Source organism: Equus quagga, chromosome 7 (genome assembly GCF_021613505.1).
Source record: "Equus quagga isolate Etosha38 chromosome 7, UCLA_HA_Equagga_1.0, whole genome shotgun sequence".
Taxonomy (NCBI): domain Eukaryota; kingdom Metazoa; phylum Chordata; class Mammalia; order Perissodactyla; family Equidae; genus Equus; species Equus quagga.
The window spans coordinates 126,586,982-126,608,029 of NC_060273.1; the positions used below are offsets into that span (position 1 = coordinate 126,586,982).

General features: G+C 38.7%; 1 protein-coding gene across 5 annotated transcripts in view; it reads right to left on the minus strand.

Moving 5' to 3' along the window:
- RASGRF2 (Ras protein specific guanine nucleotide releasing factor 2) overlaps window positions 1-21,048 on the minus strand; it is a 220,216-nt gene that overhangs the window by 98,185 nt on the left and 100,983 nt on the right. For 3 of the 5 annotated variants that reach the window (XM_046668413.1, XM_046668412.1, XM_046668416.1), the window contains 5 exons: window positions 20,897-21,046; window positions 15,266-15,426; window positions 14,255-14,321; window positions 13,594-13,730; window positions 4,024-4,106 (listed from right to left, as the gene is read on the minus strand). In XM_046668413.1, the coding sequence (XP_046524369.1) occupies window positions 4,024-4,106; window positions 13,594-13,730; window positions 14,255-14,321; window positions 15,266-15,426; window positions 20,897-21,046 (598 nt within the window). The remainder of the gene's footprint in view (window positions 1-4,023; window positions 4,107-13,593; window positions 13,731-14,254; window positions 14,322-15,265; window positions 15,427-20,896; window positions 21,047-21,048) is intronic. The other 2 variants (XM_046668415.1, XM_046668414.1) reach the window with 1 other exon arrangement.

The following is a 21,048-nucleotide window of genomic DNA, read 5'->3' on the forward strand; positions in this document are numbered from 1 at the left end:
GCAATATTAAAAATATCTTCATTAAGTAATGAGCGACATATAGGCCGTGACCCTTCTAGAGATTCTCGGTGAACAGCACCCGCCACGGCCCTGGCAGTGCTCTGCTTCTTCTCAGTCGGTGAAACAGCCCATCTGGCTGCTCCTCACCCAGACTGATGCAGCAGAAGGCCGAGTGACCTGCGGCGAAGGTTCACACAGGAGCCCTTACGGCCCCTGGCTGCACATCTATTAGAAAGAGCGAAAGAGGCCAAGTTTGCAAAAGGAAAAGCTTAGAAGCAGAGGCTGAATCCAAATGGGGCTCAAAGAAATACACACCTTTTCTAGGACTGCCCAGAGCCTTCCCATGCCATCCTGAGGCCCCTCGTTCACCGTCACTGCAGCATCTCAGAACAGGCCATCAGTGAGTCCTGGATTTTACCACCTGATTAAAGACACACTACAGGGCCGGTGACACTCGGTGAGGCAACTGCTTGCTAAGAGGCAACTGGCTTGTTGTGAACGCCCTTAATTAGCCCTTTCAACACTTGGGGGGATTTTAAATTACATGTTTATTTTCTTTTGGATAAAAACGAATCAATAGCTCTCTTAGCTTGCTCTTGAAAACTTCCCGCCCCAAAGGATGCTCAGTTCAGGTGGAAGTACTTCATTTGTGGGCCTGAAAGAGCATTTTAAATAAGCAGCTTACCCCTGGTGAGGAGCTCAGAGTGGACTGTTGGTTTTAGTCACATTACTGATCTCGAAAATACACAAGCGCATCTTTTGAGATTCTTGAAAACAGCGTGGCTCTTTCTTCCACGCAATATGTGGCCCTCAACCAACTTTACTTTTCTGGTCCTTAATTTTCTCATTTGTAAAAAGATCTTAGAAGCTTCTATGAATCAGTCTGTCTAGAAGATGGCTGATAGAGGTAATCACTTTTTCTCTCGCCAGTTTCCCACCAAAAATCTCTATAGTCTAAGAAAGTTGAGGTCAACTATTATTTATTTATTTTTTTATTCTTTTAAAGATTGGCACCTGAGCTAACAACTGTTGCCAATCTTCTTTTTTTTTCCCTGCTTTTTCTCCCCAAATCCCCCAAGTACATAGTTGTATATTTTAGTTGTGGGTCCTTCTAGTTGTGGTATGTGGGACGCCACCTCAATGTGGCCTAAGGAGTGGTGCCATGTCGGTGCCCAGGATCCGAACCGGTGAAACGCTGGGCTGCTAAAGCAGAGAGCGCGAACTTAACCACTTGGCCATGGGGCTGGGCCCAGAGGTCAACTATCATTATAAGAAGGCAAGCTTTAACCCATACACATAAAATGTAAAACACCACTTATAGGGATATTTTCACCTAATAAATGTCATGATTTTCCATTCTAATTGTAGTTTTGAGCTTTGCATCTTTTGACTACAATTACTTTAATCAAAACACTAAAGAGGAAAAATATGTTGTAGCCAACATGAAATTAAAATAAAACCAACTAATTACACCACTGTCCTTCAAAATTGTGATTAAATTTTCATTTTAAGAAAAGAAATTAAATATTATGAAATTATTTAATTTTCCCTTATTACACAGCACGAGATCTTAGTTTATTTCCTAAGGGACTCTCAAGAAAGACATAATGCGTTACTTAAGACTCCTATGATAATAGCAACTCCTTTTTGGTAAACACTTTAAAAAGCAATCTTGAGACATCAAACTCAAATCACCTATAATTAGTAAGTTTTAAAAGGAAGTGAGTGCCTGCAAAGTGATGCCATGTCAGTAACAAGACACAATTAAGACAGGATAATTTTTTCTTTTAACTCTGCAAAATGTCTTTTTTTTTCAATGTATGTAGCCAGAGAGATTCACAGGGAGGCAAGAACACAGGGTTTAGGGTAGAATAGGGACATGGAGGCGATCATCAGAAGGAACAGAGATTGCAAAACCATCCTCTTTTCTGACTGAGGAGAACCAGGCTCAATGAGGCAGGGAAAATAAAAGGATGAAATATATGAGACTTTGCCTTGGGAATACATCTAGCATAGTATAGATTAGCATCAAAACACATGTGACTCTAATAGAAAATCCTTACAGCCCGAGATACAGATTTCTGTCCTCGCAGGAGAGTAATTCCTACTCAGTTAAGTGCCACCTCTCTGTACCCAAAACCAGGACAGTCTTGGTCTGTATGGGATACGGGAGGTGGTTATACAAACAAGACTGGAACATGGACACTGGTCAAACTGCCATCAAAGCAGATAGAAGATGCATTCGGGCGCCAGGCATAACCAGTCAGGCAAAAAACTAAAGCTTTTACCTGTATTAATTTTTAAAGTCCACAAAATGTATGTATGGTGGGTGTGCAGCTGCCCTAGGGTTTAGAAGCTTATAACTCAGCTGCAACGTCCAATTTACACACTCTAAAGCAGTCAGACGTTCATGGCTGTCTAATCTTCAAGAAGGCACTTTTAAAAAATGAATAAAAATAATATGTATTATTTTGTGAAATAATAAAATAAGAACCCTACGGTAGAATTTAAGAAGAAATAATAAGAAGAAAATTCTAACCCAATGATGTGAATTTTAAAATTAAGCCATAATTTGGACCTTTTGACCTAATATTCCATACTTTTTTTAATCTTAGCATTATGTATTTTTAACTAATCTGTTTTTTTAAAAAAACTATACTGGGTCCAGCCCAGTAGCGTACTGGTTAAGTCTGCACACTCCACTTTGGCAGCTCAGGGTTCAGAGGTTTGGATCCCAGGCATGGACCTACACACCGCTTGTCAAGCCATGCTGTGGGGGCATCCCACATCCAAAATAGAGGAAGATTGGCACAGATTGTTAGCTCAGGGCCAATCTTCCTCACACACACACACACACACACAAAACCTATACTAAATTTAAAACCTAAAAAACTGAATGCTAAAGGAATTTTTGCCCTAGCGTTTTAAAATGATCGTAACCAAAATGTTTTTAAATTTGACTAGTAATTTACTATATTATCACTCTTTTATAATTTTTTTCTGTAGTAATTATGGTACTAGTATAATATACTCTCCCTTCATCTGATACAATAATCAATAAGTTTTAAAATTCGTACCATTGGGATAATGCCAATTATAGTTAATACCTATCAGAAGAGGAAAATTAATGTTATTTATTGCTTTAGCATAAGCAGCTCAGACCTAAAAAATATCCACATACAAAGGCATGGAAGTCAAAGATTTTCTTAGTTTCATGTAACTTTTTCTGAAAGATATAATAGGACTGCTTTTAAAAATACATTTTGTTCTTAGAATTTGGAAGGCAAATAACCAAGAAAATGAGAGTAGGGAACAATTTGGTCAGCTTCAAAATACTCCCAAAACAATTTCTGGATTTGGAAACAAAAAAGTGTGTAGAGAGAAAAGCATTAATACAGACAGCTATGACACATCATTATTAATAAAACTTCTCATTTTAAACTATAGTTTCCCAATTGATCACTTTAAATTATAGGATTTCCTTTGTTAACAAAACACATAGAGGGCAGGAGAGCAGCCCTGGGCACTAGTCTCTGGGGCACATCCATATCTAGGCAATGTATACACGGTACCATGGAAAAGCCAGTCGATTCACGTTGAGTATCATCAAAATCTAAAGGTATCTCTACAACCAGACCTGAGTAATATGATTCATACCCACTGGAAAGATGCCAAAAGAATCTGCCATATTTTGGTCCACTCTCTGACCTTGGACACATCTGGCTGTCACAACTTTTTATATGGAACTTGAAAATCTGGACAGGCTTTTGTCCTGAGTGAAGGCATATGTAACAGTATGAAAAACAATTTTTCTATGCTTGAGTCAATACACTATGAATCTGAAAAACCACTTTGATAGTCTTAGTATTTATAATGGCGTATTACGAATCATCGCATTACTGTCAAGAAACATATTCACAATATAAAGCAACATCCTACTGAAGCAATATTTTATTCAGGGTGCTATATTCTCTACCAATTTGATCTTGATTAAAATGCAAGAGAAAGGATTATCACACTTACTTAATCATATGTGGCACAGTAACTTTGGAATTCTCTTCAAACACTATAGTCATTAAACCATTACACCGTATATTGTCCACACACTGTGAAATTAAAAAATAGACAATTAGAACCCACATGAAAACCTAAGCAGATCATATATTCTTGGAATTGTTTATAGCCACAAAAAAAATTAGGTTTCTCATCTGTGCACACGTGCGTGCACGCACACACACACAGCAGCTGGTAAACATTACACACTGAAGAACAGATTCATTATCCAGATACCAAACAGTGTACCTGGCAAACACCTGAGGACAGACAGAAGGGGTATATTTTCCTGGAATGTGTTTCCCAAGGATTCTGAACATGACGTCACATGGTCACAATTCTCTGGTGGTAGCAGCACTCTGTACTCCAGAGGTTTATACCTTCCTATGGTGACTGCCTCTGCTATATTCATTCTCTGCCCTAGGGGGCGGTATGGGGCAGGCAGAGTAGAGATGGTGACTTCCTTGGATGGAATTCATCTTCAATCTCACCAGTACGCTCTGTGCCTCCTTCTCAGGTGTTTTTTTGCCAATAAATTCCCACATTTTGCTAGTTTCTCTAGCAGTTTCTATTGGCACCATGTTGGTTTGGTGAGGAAGCATTGCACAACTTCTCCTGTTTCTGGCACACATAAAGCCCTGTTCATTTTTTCTCTTTTCTTTCTAAGAGGAAAACTCAGGAACTTTTGCTTATTTTCTCTGCCTTCTTTATTTATATCTATGTTGCATCAATTTAAAATTTCCCTTTGCAATTATTTTGGGTTAAAGAAGGATTTATTTTGAATTATACATATTACTTTTGAACAAAACAGAAAACGAGAAAAGATAGAAACAATTTTTAAAATCAGAAATTACTTCTAGTTCCTAAGACATCATGTAGTGCTTTTTGACTGCAATTAAACAGTGTGAAGAAGCTGATTGCCAAGTACCTTCACAAAGGTCTGGAACCCAGGGTTCACCTGAACCCCAATGTCTAATGAAGGAGTGAATACGTGGATAAGAAACTATGGATCACCATTCAGTCTACTTAGTATATTAGCCTTTATCATACTTGTTTTTCCTCAAAAATTTGTTTCCTTAGGTCTTCTGCCATCGTTTCAATGACCAGGCAATGCCAACTTCTGGGAATAAAGTGGAAATTTTAAAGTTCCCCTTCTACTCATTTCCTTAAACTACAGCATCTGGAAATAACTTGGAGTTATCTTTTTGTATGAATAATTACAGATATCTATCTATCAATTTGGTTATATGTCCTTATATGTGAGTTCATACTCCATCTTATTCCCACAAGGTAGATTACAAAAGCACATATAAGACAAAAGTCAAGATAAGTAAGAAAATAGAGAGGATTTGGATAAAGGGTGGAAAACAATAAGATGAAGCCTGAAATGAAGCCACCACACATACTTTATGTTGAGAAGTCCCAAACACTTGCTATAGGTGAGCCTCAAAATTAGCTAGGCTATGGAACAGCCAACTCAAAGGGGGACACGTGGTCAGCTACAAAATTCACAGTTTAGTAGAAGTTCAATTAATCCTAGAATCCTAGAATCCAGAGAAAAATTATTTCATGGGTTCTCATAAAGAAAATATTGAATAATGAAATAAGCAATGTCCTCATCAACATCCTTAAAGTAATTACAAGTTTTACCAAATTTTCTCTTGTAAAGGAAGGAATTGGATTTCATCTGGTAGGCAGATGGAAGCCACTGAGGGTTTCTAAGTGGTCCATTTATGCTGAAAGATCTACAGCTGGCCTCATGGAGGTGTTCACTGGAAAAGAGAGAGGAATAAATGGAGACCCAGAGATCATCAGAACGATATTCTGAGTCAATAAGTGGAACGATTCATGCCTCCCCTGAGGCAGACCATGGGAATGAAGAGGAAGGGATAGAGATAAATATTTGGAAGAAAGAAATAACAGAAATTGATGTTCTTGAATAAAATCAAGAGAAAAAAAGATAAAAGTCAAAGATGACCATTGCTATTATACAATTTAAGATTATTCTGATGCAAATATATTTAAAAGTAATAAAGAATGGCCAAATCTCTCCTGAATGATACAGAGCTTAACCAAAACTAGTCTATCTTTTGAATTCTCAAGCGCACCAAGAAGGTGCACTGATTATACAGCACTAGGAGTTTTATTAAATGAGCATCTCATGTGTGCATTTATTGAGTACTCACTATGTGACAGACACTGGGCTAAGCACTGGGAGACGAGGGTGAAGAGCAGAGAAAGAAGATATGACAGACCTTCAAACAGGAATAAAGCAAACACTTCAGATTCACTTTCGTAATTTCAGTGGAAAAATATAGGTTAACATAATCCCCATTTTATGAAACTATGGGGGGGCGGGGCAAGGGGAAAGGGTTATATGGGGACAGAGGTTGCACACAAAGAGGGAAAGGAGGAGAGGATACGTAATCCTTTACCCCAGGGATCTTTCTAGCTACTTGTCAGCTTTTTTTCACTCAATGTTTCTGAAACACCATGAGGATGCCACTTGGTTAACCAATACAGGAAGTGGGAGGGCAGAGATACAGTGTCAGTGAGAATAGTGGAAAATGAACAACTTCCTTCAATTTCCTTTAACATTCTAAGCAAATGGCATAGTTACAGAGACAACAGCCTTAGGATGACTTAGGACTAAGTTTCCATGTTTAGGTTCTTTATTTGGTTCTTTGACAGATCAGCCTGGTCCTTTTTACACAGTCATCTGTTCTTTCTTTCTGGTTTCTTCTCTCTATCTCTGTCTCTCTCTTTCTTTATAGCTTTATTATATTTTAAACACTCTTATTTTACAATCTTTTCCAAGTCGTCACTCTACTATCTGAGTTTCTAGCAGTGCTAATTACACTGTTCACTGTGTGTTCTGACTCTTACTCATGATAGATAATTGACTCACAGGATTTCTAATTGTCGACTTTGAGCACATTGTCACAAGCCCTGACCTGTGGAAGTGTTGCTAACGGAGTCACTTCGTGTTTGCTTCTACCAAGCATTTGCCAAAATTTATTTTTACATTAATTTCTCAGTTTGGAATTTTCACACCATGTGAATATTATAAATCTGAATGTCAAATCCATAGACCAGAAACACATTCATGTTTTTCAAAGGAGATTTTTAAAAATTCAGAACCCAACACAAAGACAAACTTCCTTATTTTTTTCCTGGCCTAAAGGGTAGAGTTTTTTAGTTCTTCTTTCACACAAGGGACAGCCTTCCAATGTCCAGGCTCTAAACAGGGATCTCAGTTTCTTTAAGAGCCCCAAGGCTAGCACTGACTCCCTTTGGGACCAATATCCAATCCAAAATCGTTCCCAGGTCTCTACGTCTTCAGCTTACAACATTTCTGCTCTGACTTTAAGTGCCCTTGTTATTTCTGGCAACTAGAGATTTACAGATTTATATCTGTAAATATCACCAATGTATTAAATTTTTCTATTATACTGTTTCTATGTGTTAAAGACGTCGGTTTTGTGGCTAAGGGGGATCTAAATCAGCTCAGTCCCCCACTGCTGGAATTAGAACTGGAGATGAATGTTTCAGATCCAAAAGAGAAGATTTATGTGACCATTTCTGAACATCTCATTATCCAATGTCAGATCTCATTCATAAATCTTTCTGATTCATTGTGTGAAGCATTAAAATAATTTTCAATAGGAAGAAAAGGAAATTTTCACTTACACTCAAGTTTCAGGAGAACAAAACATACATGCAGTCTGAACTACAGCTCAAAAGACCATATAACGAAAAGTCATATTTTAGTCGTACAAAAAAGTCTTTGATAACTGACACACAATCTTTAATCGATCCATGGGATGGATGGAGATATATATAGATAGATAGATAATACATATACACATATATATGCATACATAAAATGTATTACGGTATATTTATAATAGAGGAGTGTTTTGAAATGGGCTCCTCATTTCTTAAAGGCTCTACAGACAGGCTCCATGCACAATACGGGTGTGAACAAATAGAACTCCTTGGGCCTCTGGGTCCAATAACCCACTTCAACCAGCATAGTGTGCTTTTACCTTACCTCCATTTGGGACTTTCAGTAATGCTGCACTGGAGAAAGAGTTCTTTTCCAGAAAAAAGGTTAAACTACAATAGAATTTGCATATATGAATGTGTGTATGAATATATTTATATTGGAAGGCATAGTGCATATTCATGATCATATAAGCATATATCTTGGTTGTGTTGGAGAGAAGAGATTGAGCCTGGGGAAAATGAATACAGTTTACTCATTTGGGAAGAAATACAAGAAAATAACCAGGGTGTCACCTATCTTTAAGGCCACATTGAATTTATGTGAATTACAGTAAATCTTGAAATTAATAGGATAACCAAAGCAGATTCCTAGGCATGGATATTCCAGTTCAGTTTGTGATGACTATGACTAGGGTGGGACCTGGGGATCAGTCTGTTCACAAAAGCCCCAGGTGATTTTGACACAGCCGATCCTTGGCCAAGAGGTGAGAATGACTTCTCCAGCAGGATTTTTTGAGGGTCTTGCTTAAGGCAATACCTGTTCAGAGGTCAGTGGTCTACTGTGTCACCATATGTTTTTTACCTTCTTAATATTTCTAAGTAGTAGGAAGAAAGCTTAGATTCAATTTTTCTCTTTTAATTCACCTTTTTATGGTAAAGTAGAAAATTTCCTATTGATTCTAGAGAAGCTATTTTAAGGGAAAAAGCATGTTAGTATGCTACCTATTTGCCTATACAAGGTCTATATTTTGATACATCTGCCCAAACCAAGAAACTCAGGGGTGAATTTTAATTCTGCATTTTAGTTAATACCCATAATTACAGAAAAACCTGTTTAATACACCATTATGTATGACAGTAAGACAAGCACAAATGAAGGCACTATATTGAAATGAATGGTCAAATCTTCAGCCTCAATTTTTTCTCTATAAATAGATGAAAAAGGGAAGAATTATTGGTCAGGACCATTAGCCACTTGCACGTTTTATTGGAGGCGCCAACGGTTAATTATGGCCTTACTTGTGTAACTAAAAGTGTAATTAATCATTCAAGCAATTGTTACTTCTAAAAATTACAGCTTCGGAGAGAGAGGCCTGCAAAACCAAAAGTCTTTATTTTTCTGCAGAATCTTTATGTGAAACTGGGATTGTGTCAATACTCAGGAACCACTTTATTATCTCAAAACAAGAGCCACATGTGATTAGCGTAACAGTACAACAGCTTAGCAAGGTGGCATCAAATCAAGCCGCAAAAAAATTAAGATTTTGCCAAATAAAGAGTGACAAAAATAAAAAGACAAAATAATGGAGAACATAGTCATAATTTGAACTGAAAGAAAATATTCATTTCCCTAGTCTGTAAGGATAGCTCCAATGAATAAACGTCTATCTGGTATAAACAGATTTCTTAATAGAAATAGTGGAAAACATTAATCTCATTGATAATTATAGAAATGTACATTAAAGCCACTAGAAAGCAATACCACTTTTCAATTAAATAGGAAAATGTGATAAATGTGACAAAATCAACATTGGCAGGACTTAGAAGAAAGTCGCATAGTTATCTTGCTGATGATGTAGTGAAATGATGAGTTAAATATTTCTTGGAGCATTATGTCAGTCTGTTGAGTCACAAATCATGAAATCATGAACATGGTCAGGCCCTCTGACCCAGCCTTTCCCGCTTTGGGGAAGATATACCAACGAGGGACCTTGAAAGGGGAGAAACTTCCCTACACAAAGATGTTTAGCACCACACCATACATTAATGCTAACACTTGGAAACGGCCCACATGCCTAATAAGAAGACACCAACACCTGTTAGAAGACAACAATACGAAGAATTTGTAGGACGAGAGAAAGATGTAAATGAGGTAAAAGGCAAGAAAAGATGCATAAATACACTGAGAGACAAACCATAAAATTATTTCAGTATGGCAAGATCGTGGGGGGTTTAGAGATGGAAACAGTTGACATTCAGGACAGAGTTTCTTTAATTTAATTGTGCAAAAGTGATCTGTGGAGCTTGTTAAGCCTGTGGGCTGTCTAGAATGTGGGTTCAGGAATCTGCATTTTTAAAAGAACCCTCTGGTAATTCTAATACAGTTATCTGTGGAAAATATTTTGATAAACATTTATTTAGTGTGAGGGGTGCTGGGATTATTTGTAGTTCCTTTTTGTGTCCATATATATTTTTTTTTTTGAGGAAGATCAGCCCTGAGCTAACATCTGCCAATCCTCCCAATCCTCCTCTTTTTGCTGAGGAAGCCTGGCCCTGAGCTAACATCGTGCCCATCTTCCACTACTTTATATGTGGGACGCCTGCCACAGCATGGCTTGCCAAGCGGTGCCACGTCCGCACCCAGGATCCGAACCGGTGAACCCCGGGCTGCTGAAGCGGAACATGCCCACTTAACTGCTGCGCCACCAAGCCAGCCCCTCCATATTTTTATATATATTTTGTACATAATAAAATATTAAAAAGTACTTTTCCAGCATTTGGTAGGTTCATCTTATTAATAATGAATATGCCCAGAGACATACTTGGGAGACGGACAAATTCCATCAATGTAGGTACAGCACACAAATTTCCCCAGAAAATGAAAATGCTTTAAGTGGGGAACGAAGCCCAGCTGAGATGCAGACTGCTGGGCAGCAGGCTAGGCTCAATCAATAGTGGAGCGCTCTGTGCGCACCACCCACCCTTCAAACTCTGCCTCAGGAAAATCACTAAGTATCTCAGAGCACTCACTACCAAACTCAGTCTTTACCAGTGTTGACACGTGACCGCCCCCTCTTCCTTGATACATTTTCCTCCCTTGACTTCCAGGATGCCATGCCATCTTGGCTGTCCCCCACACTGGTGGTTCCTTCTCAGTCCTTTTTGCTGTTATCCCTGATGCCTCACTCAGACCACAGCCCACGTCTCATTTCTATCTATACTTGCTCCCTGGGTGATCTCAGCAGTCTCACAGCCTTAAATTCCACTTAAATGGCATAGAGTCTCTCTCCCCTAAACGCTGACCTTCTGCATCCCTTTGCTTACTTAACAATGCTATTTAAATGACTTCCTCTTTTTCAATTTTCCCTCTCACACATTTCACTTCAGCTTCTCTGACCTTCATGCTATTACTCAAAATATGCAGTGTCTTCTTGCTCTAGAGTCTTTGCAATGGCTGTTCCCTCTGTTTGGAATGACTTTCGCTTCAACACACATCTACATAGTATTTCCATGACCTGCTACAGTCTTTGTTTAGATGCCTTCTTCAGAATGAGATGACCAACTTTTTAAAACCGTACCAACTCACACCTGCCTCCAGGGGTCCAATTCTTCTTACCCTGCCCTATCGCCTTCTAACATAAAATAGTGTGTACTTATTTATGATGTTTACTGTTCTTTTTCAGTCTTCCCCACACTAGAATGTAAGCTACACAAGGCTAGGGAATTTTTTGTTGCCTTTGCCTCTCTTGTTGATGATGCATCACAAATGCCTAAACAGTGCCTGGCATACAGTGTCACCGCATGAATGTATCTGTGGAATGAATGAAATCATAAGCGTCAAAGCTACACAATATCAAGGCTCTGCTGAACATAGTAATTGTATGTCATGATATCACTGTCACTCAAAGATACAACTTTCCGTTAGCTTCCTTCTCCTATTCAATTGTACAAAGCATCTAGTACAATTTACCATGTAAGCCACAGCAGCTTGGAGAAACAGGAGGAAGCTGTACACGTCTGCCTCGAGAAATAGTCTAAGTAGACAGACTCACTTGGATGCTTCCGGCAGGCAAAGCTTTGGATCCTCTCCTTAAAGGTCTTGGTATAGAATCATTCACACATCCCACGGGTCTTTCTCTCTTGGCAATGCCTCACCAGGTACCCTAAGGAAGGTCACTTAAGGCTTGTATCAACTCTGTATCTCAGGAGCCCCAGTTACATCATAAGGTAGAAGCTGGAAGCAGCTGGAAACGTCTTTGCCTACGCTCGCATTCCCCTCACTCTTCCTAATTGTCTTGGCTTCACAACACCTACAAAATTGTGTTGCATTAAGCTGTCTACTTCCCTTTCTTCCCTATTAGCCTGCGTGTCTCTTTGAGAACAGGGACCATCCCATATCCCTGGGACCTACACGATACCTGGCAGCATGTGGTGATTGCTCGATAAACATTCATAGAATCAACAAGCAATTCAGAGTTTCATAAGATAAGAGATGCATTAGAGAGACTTAATTAAAGTATTAATATATACAGCATAGAGCTAATGAAAGTATTAATAAATCACCACAAGGATGTAATTATGCAAATATACAAGATCCCATATTTTCATTCCTTTGTTAGCCAGAAAAGAAGTTCCTTCACTTCTAGCTCTTTATTCACCATCAAAGCAGTCTTGGGGGTAGACAGTAAACATCCAGCATTCTGGTAGAGGACATTTAGACTGTTAATAAAAAACCTGGATTAGGTTTGGGTCCTGACTCAGTTGTGTAACTTTGGACAAACGTTTAGACTTCTAAACCTTAGGTTTCTCACCCATGAAATGGGACTAATATTTCTGTTTACCTCCAGAATACTATTGTAAGGGTCAAATGAGATTAAGTCTGTAAAATTTCTTTAACATATAAAAATAATTACTTCTGCCATTCATTCTCTTTCTATCTCCCCTCAGTTTTTAGTCACTCAGAAAAAAAATGAAGTATCTGAAGAACTATGATACGGTTCATGTTTTTACCTAAGTCATATATAAATTACTATGAGCTCTTCAAAAAAAGAAGGCAGTGGAAGCTACAGTGTATGCCTTTTCTGTCTGCCCTAATCCTCCTTGAGTTAACAACTCTGAAGATAATCTTTTAATACTTTCCTTACACTGCTTCACTTTTCTCCTGTGCTGGCTAATGGAGCCACAGTTAACGTGGAGCTTGGATTTAGGAATGCCCACCTCCAATCTTGACTAGTTTTGACATTTTTCCAAATCCTGAGTAAACAGAGCCATTCCCCGATGCGGCACTGATGATCCAGGAAAGGTAAGCAAATCTGTTCCCTATTCTTTCCTACACAAAACACATGAGCTCATTTCAGATCTCATACCACAGACAGCATCCCTTCTTTGGTATGATTCCTTAATTTGTGAGGTCTCGCCAGAGCCCTTGTTAGCTGTTTTTGTATCTCTCAACATTTTCTTACCTCAGAAACAAATAAGCAAAAAAAAATCTAATGGGGTCATTGGACAATTTATTACTAACAGGGCAATTTTAACACTGTTCAACATAAGGGATGACATTTACAGCTTGTACAAAAATGCTTTGGAACTAAAATGCAAGTACTAAATTTCAGGTAAATTTTAACCTTAAACAGAAAAACAGCAACAACAATACATGATCCCAGCATATCAAGATCCATAGTGGTTACAGTAGCATGGTAATCAGATGTAATTTTTTAAGAAAAATAAAATAACTCTAAAAGACCTCCCCAAAAATTTATGTTGTGAAATTAAAAAAAAAAAAAAAAAGTATGGCAAAAGTCAGTTGCTCACCTGACTTATGTCGCTCATCCAGGCAGCTTTCTCCTGGCGTGAAGGTGCTAACAAGACCACCGTGAAGGGGGCAGCATCAGGGGGCTCCACCACGATTTTAAAATCCAGGTGTCCAAACATTTGCCCAGAACCTTTGGCTTCAACACACAAAAACCAAGCAAGTAGATGTTACTACAAAAACACGAGTGATAGCTGCTTTAACATAGTTCTAGTAACATGATCGATGTGCATGCAAGTCCAAAATCTTATTTCGGCAATGTGGTACTTCTCAGGCACGCGGAAGGCTTCCGTGAGCCCATAAGCAGATGAAGAAGCTGAGGTCTGTACTCTCAGGACTAGGATGCTGGTGTCCTCACTTCCTGTTTCTGTTTTTTTTAATTTCCATAATCTACACAATTCCAACACTCTAATTCAATTCCTTTCTTCTCTGCCTGCTACTAAAAAGTCACTATCACGAGACCAACTCAGTAAAATGTGAATTCCCAAAGATGGTTTAACAAGGCTCACAGGTTAAATGGCTCAATAGGATTTTTCATATATAAGTGACTTCAGGGAGTTTATTCTCAGCACGTCTCCTGCCTCCTTAAGCAGCTCTTCTGAGCTGTAAATTAATAAAAACCCGTGGGACCTTTCTTATGCTAAGTGATGGAACGTGACTTACAATCATCGTCACCGGCATCGGGCTCCTCAATCAACGTACATTCTATTAGAGACAGAACCCCACCTGTCTGGAAACAAAACAAGTCTTCATTAAGAGGCTGAGTTCTGCACAGCCTGGAAAGCTCTGATTTGTAAACCTTATATTCAAGTTGCCATAGAAGAAAGCATAGCAATTCTGCATCAGAAATAATTTTTCATAGATTCCAAAATTAAAGTTAGACAGGTAAAAAGTAATTGAACTCTCTGAACGTCATGATTCTTTTCCCCCAACCCACTCTCATTCCCAAGGTTTATAAAATTTAGCAAGCCAGTGTATGGGAGACAAGATGGCTCCTTAGGGGCCCTCGAGAGTGAATGCAGCTCAGCAAACGGCTGAATTCACCAACCAGGAAGTGGTTTAAGCAATAGAAAGCCATCATCATGATGTTGGATAATATTTTTAGGCACTAACAACAGAAGGTACAGATAGGCAAACTTTTTCTGTAAAGGGCCAGATAATAAATATTTTAGGCTTTGCAAGCCAGATGATCTCTCTTGCAACTACTTAAATCTTTTTTAAAAAGCATGAAAGCAGCCACAGACAATATATAAACAAATGAACATGGCGGTGTTCCAATAAAACTTTATTAACAAAAGAAGGCAGCAAGCTGTGGGCCATGGTTTGCTGACTCTTGGTATAGAGCAAGATAAAATAGCATTCAGCAAATATTACCTCAGTACAATGAAGTGATTTGACAGGATTTTTTGTAGCTCAGAGTCATCAATTAGTAATAATTTTGCACAAGATATAATTTTAATTTCACTTCTTTATAGTAATTCACACTTAAATTTCTATTACTTTGGATCCAATTGACAACAAAGTAAATGTCAAGGTTGGTAACTGTACCTTACCTCACTATGCAATTGTGACATGTGTTTTATGATTCCAGGCCTGGGAAAGTCAGAATTAAATTAACCTCAAGGCCTCTTAAGTGCATGGAACAGAGATGGAATAGTCATGTAAAACCAGTACCTTGAGCAGATGCAGCTTTCCTCCTGAACTTCTTGTACAAATTAAAAAGTGTTTTGTAAATAAGAAGCATTGTCTTTCTCCTTCCTTTTTCAAAGACAATGAACCCAGGCGAACTTTACTAAGTTTCCCCCTCTCAACGGAAGGTACTTGAATAAGAGAACCTGGTGATCACAAGAGTGAAGAACACACAGCAATTAAAATGTTGTCAAGTGAGAGCCATTCCTGATGCAATAAACACTAGGGTCTGTTTTCCGAGATACCAAGGATTTACTGGATGCACCATCGGAACAAATAAATCCCCTACACTCTGAGCAGAAGAAACAACACATTGTGTTTTAAGGGTCACACTAATTCCGATTATTTTCTAAAACATTTTAGACTTGATTATTCATCTGTAAGCTGGAAAATAAGTTTGAAAGAAAGCCAATTTGAATGCAAAGAACGAGGCACTTCTGCCGTCTGTCCTTGGTGATCTGATCTCAATCAACTTATGTCCTTAAGAACAAGGTACATATTGTACAATTACATACAGTACTAAAATAACATAATAAAAACCATATAGAGTTTATGCTTCCTGAAGCATCGACAGCATACAAATAGCATATTAATGTAGTTTACTCTGCATTTAAAAAATAGAATGTGCAATATCCGTATATTATAAAAATACACAAATTATACAATTCAATGCAATTTAGTTAAGGAATATTTTTCAAGGGCAGCTATTTCAGGTTATATTTAAATTATGTGTGATAAAAATTCTTTGTGAATCTAAATGGAAAAGAAACCTTGTAAAGTCTATACCCAGAACATTCTTGCAAGCAAAGCTATCTTCCATTCAATCTGAGAAGCTCTTCCTAGACTTTATATAATTTCACCCTAATAATGACCTCCCTCTCCCCCCAAAATAAATTCCAATCTAAGTGAAATAGCAAACCGAAAAGTACTAAAAGATTTTTCCAAATACCTTTGACTCTGACTTCTGAAATGCCCTGAGCCAGTAATATTTCTACTCTTTGTTTAACAACCACCCACCCCAAATGCAGCCTTACAAAGACTTATATCAGCCTCATAAGAACCATTAAATGCATATTCAACCCTTAAATATTAACAGTGGTCACCACTAAGAGATGAGATTGCAGGCAATCTGGTTTTCCCCTTCATACATTTTCTGGGTTTCCTGATTATTTTTTTTTAATGAGCACAGACTACTTCTATAAGTGGGAAAAAACACTAAAGTTCTTCACGTACATAAAATAGTAAAACTATGATTGTGAGTCATAAAACGTTCACAATAACATATGAATGTTCCAAACAGCACCTACTTTTTAACAGAGATCTAAAGATGTGCAGGGGTAAGGGACCCATGCCTCCATGCCCCAACTCCATCGGATTCCATCGATTTAGGTGAATGTTTAGGTGGGGCTGCCTGATAGGCAGAGCAGGGAAGTATTCGGGCCTCAAGAAGAGCGGGGAAGGAACCTTGGGGGAGGGTATGGAACGAGGGAACAAAGGCTTGATCACTTAAGGGACTGACCGGCAAGAGGAGAGTAAATGAAGGAGGTGGGGTAGGTGGGAGCATATGGGTAAAGAGAGCAGGCAGCAAGGAATTAAATTTGAGAAGTAAAGGAGAGATGGGGAAGCAGAAAGCAGAATGCTTAGAGAGGTAGATGAGCAAGTAATTGCTGCAAAAGGATTATACTCACGGGATTCACGGGACGGAATCAAAGCCAGAGGAGATCTTTCATGAGACCTAGCTCACCTCAGCATTTCAAAGAAGGGGAAACTGAGGCCTGAGAGGCTAAGCAGCTCTCCCAAGGTCACACCTAACTGAGTGGCATAACCAGGAGACTGACATGGATTCAGCAACATAAAAACTGACACTTGGAAAGGGAACGGATGGGAGAAAACAGTAAGCTCCAGCTTTGCCAGGGGTGGTCAGGAGTCATCCAGGGAGATCTCTTAGGGTGGAGCAAAAGACTGGGGCTTAGGACAAATATCCTGGGGGACAGAAGGATTTGCTAGTCATTTTCAGAAAGGCTATAACCAAGGTGATGAAAGCTTGATATAATGTGTTCATTGTTAAGTGCTTCTAGCATTTAATGATTTTATAAATCAGAAATTACAGAATACATAGCTCATATATTAGTAATTACTGTGAGTTTCAGCTTTGAGGTAAAAAAAAATGTTTCCTCGGCAACGATACACTAATACACTTAATCTATAATTGTTCATCTCATAGCCATCTATGACTATGTTGGAGACTGTGTGCATTAGGTATGTACAGAAATCCAAACATCTGAATTAAAAGTGAACAATTTTAACACCATTGGTTTATAAAACAATCATATCGGAAAAAACATAAGTGGATTTTTTTCACGTCATCTTATATTTGACGTGATGTTTCAACAAAACCTTGAGATTTGAAGATCCCTCTCTAGTTAATACAAATTAGAGAAATAATTAGAATTAAATTAGTAATTCTTCAGTGTCAGATCATTGCTATGATAAAGTCCTTCACATCTCTATATCAGCCTATCTAATAATTGGGGTCAACTTACGACAAAACTTCTGTTATTTCAATCCCTAAATTCCCACAGAGTGGCACTCAAGACCGGCTAATGCCCTTTTCCTTAATTCCACTCAGTAGTGACAAAGGACAAAGAGCAGTTTCCAGGTTATTGGGTTAGGCATTCTAGAAGGTCTAACTATCATAGCCCCATGGTAACAATGTCAGAGGGCACTGGTACATTGAAAGTATGCGATTTTGACTCTGGGAATGACTAAGGTACCAGAGAAGTCCAAGTCTCAGACCCAATGCATTTCCCTCTGAATTCAGTCACCTTTGTTTAATTTTCCTATTTCACATTTCCACAAGACAGTTTTGACTATGCACAGTGGGTTTTGTGCAAAATGTCAAGAGCGCCTGTACCTTCTATTAAATATTCACATATATCTCATGTTATTGAATATACTTACTACAAAATTTGGATCTTGGTTTTTAAAGTATAACCTCACAGGCACTAGTCTAGAAGCTTCTGTGAGTATTAGCTCATTTAATCTTCACGACAATCCTAACAGATAGGTACTACTATTAATTCCAACTTAAGGAGAGGAAACTGAGGCAAAGAGAGGTTAAGTAAATTGCCCAGCATCACACAGCAAGGAAGCAGCGGAGACAGGATTTGACCTTCAGTGACAGGGCTGTGCTGTCTTCCTATTATTGCGTCAGACACTTAAACATTTGCTCAATAAACTTTGGACAGATTTTGAAAAATAAATGACAGCAGCAGACCACCACCATGATACAGGCTTTTGCGTCCTTCCCATCAACTGTTTGATAACTGGAATCAATTTACAATAAAACTTCTGCTATTTCAATCACTAAAATCCCATGGGTGGATATTCAAGACTGGCTGATGCCTCTATCCTGAAGAGCCTTTCAGATGACCTGGAAGACTTATTTTTTCTAGTCCTCAGAATAAAAATTCATTTCAGATTGAAACCACGCACATTTTTGTGCACATGCATGTGCACACATATGCCGAAACGCACCTCATATCACCCCTGAAGTAAATAACACAGATACTAGCACACAACTAGAGATAAACTGTAGTCCATTTCATAGAAAAGAGAATCCCCAAAAGTTTAAAAGAATTAGAAAAAGAAAAAACACCTCCGTGGGTTTTAAAGCCCCTTAAGACTATTTAATAAAAGTGATCATAGGAGCGACCAGAGCAAAACCAGGCAAACTTCCCAAATTGTCTGTAATTGGATTACTGTCTACTTTCAGATCAAGCCTTGATTTTTTAAAACCACCTTTATTGAATAATTACTAAACAGACTAACTAAAGCAAACAATAGAGAAATATACTGCTGAAAGGCACATCATTATATCAACATCAATACCGTAATGACATCAGATATATTAATAGCTGACAGAAGCAGTACAGAACAAGCAATAAAGAACTTCTGGACATGAAGAAAGGGAGAGGTGGCTCATGATTGTTCTCCTCTAGGTGTAATGAAATGTGACTTATTCATTAAATTCAACCTTAAAGCATTTTTCATTATCGATGTCTTTTCAAACGTAGATCAAAACAGTCTACGTTTGTAGAAATATATTAAACGTTTATGCATAATAATAGTTTTTAATCAAAAGTCCTTTTAGCAACTGAACTCTAGTTAAAGAAACTTTTGTTGCCATTCTCATATATTATAAAGCTCAAGACAATTAGTATTTTTCAGTGAACTCCAAATACAAGAAAAATACAAAATAAGACACCTTACAATCAAAACTGCAATTCAACAAGTAATTCAATTTAATCCACTGCCCAGTTTCCAGGTATCTGTCATGGAAAGCAGCACACTAGGCAAGAGAGAATTCATAAACACTGCCCTTCAGAGTTACCATTACTGGGAGAGGCAGGCATGCACACGTGTACCGATAATACACAGAGGCTGAAATATAGGCACCAGGAGCAACGGGCCTTGGAAACGAGGAGGAAGGAAAATTCACTCTAACTGGAGGGAGGGTTGGGGGAAGATGAGGAGGAGATTTTAAAAGGCTCCTTAGAGGTGTCTGACCTGAGCCTGGTAGGACAAGCAGACCTTTCACAGGCACGAAAGAGATAGACAAGTGCATTCCCGGCCCCCAGGCTGGGGACAGCACACAAAAAGGCACAGAGGCAGGCAAGTGCCGGGAAGGCAGGAAGCCAATATGGTGACATATTCTGTGTGGAGGAATAGAGGGGGAATTAGGAAGGCCTGGCATTGTCAACACTATATTCCACTATTACTTAAAGAAAAATTAACATCGAAAGCCAAAAAGGAGAAAAGTTATCATTTCCTAAAATACACTTCCAAATTTTAACATATGTGTGATTTCTCTCCTTGTAAATAAATACTAGAAAATAGAACAGCATGTGTTAAATTTCTGAAGTACTCTGTGCAAAAATTAATGTGCACAGCACAAATAATGTCTTGTGTGATGAGGTAAGAAAATATTTTAAGCAGCACATTTTGGTAGGCAACAGAAACGAGAACATCTTCAAAGGAACTGGCACGTTATAAACAGAAACTGCATTAAAGGTTAATCCTAGTTCCAAATTTAAGTGCCACTCCTCACCAAGTTCAAAATTATAAATGTGGGCAATACATTGTCTCAGATCAATTCCAGGGGGCCTGCTCCCCCCACTCAGAGCACCAAGCACTTCAAAAGAGCTTGGGATGAGGTTTATTCATGCACTTTGGAAGGAGAGCCAAGGAGGAATTGGCACCGTTAGATAGGCTGTCGTTTCTCCAGCGTTTCCAGCACAAGTATCTTCAACTCTTCAAAAGCTTAATTTACTGGGTGATGCCCACAAAGCGCACCCCAACAACAAGATACCATCACCATTACCAAAGTGTGGCACACACTGAAGTGTGGTGGGGGTCGACTGCGAACCATTTCATCTGGCAACTGGAGTTACCAGTTGAATCAAATCATATCATGGGGGGCCGATCCAGAAGTGCTGATGAAAAATGGGAACAAAAGACAGCTGTTTTCACTTCGGACATTGTCCCCACTGCTATGTGAAAGGGCTTTGAGCAATGCAAGTTTCTCTTGGGCCTTTGCCTGGATGTCGTCACCACCTGGCACTGCCACTCCAATCGGCCAGACCGATCTGTCCTCCTTGGAGCTGTAGAGAACGTCCGGTCCACTGAGGAGGAGAGTCCAGTCAGAATGGAATTTACTGTCCCATTCGTGCTTTACTATTATTGTGTTGCTGTTTTTCATGGCCCCT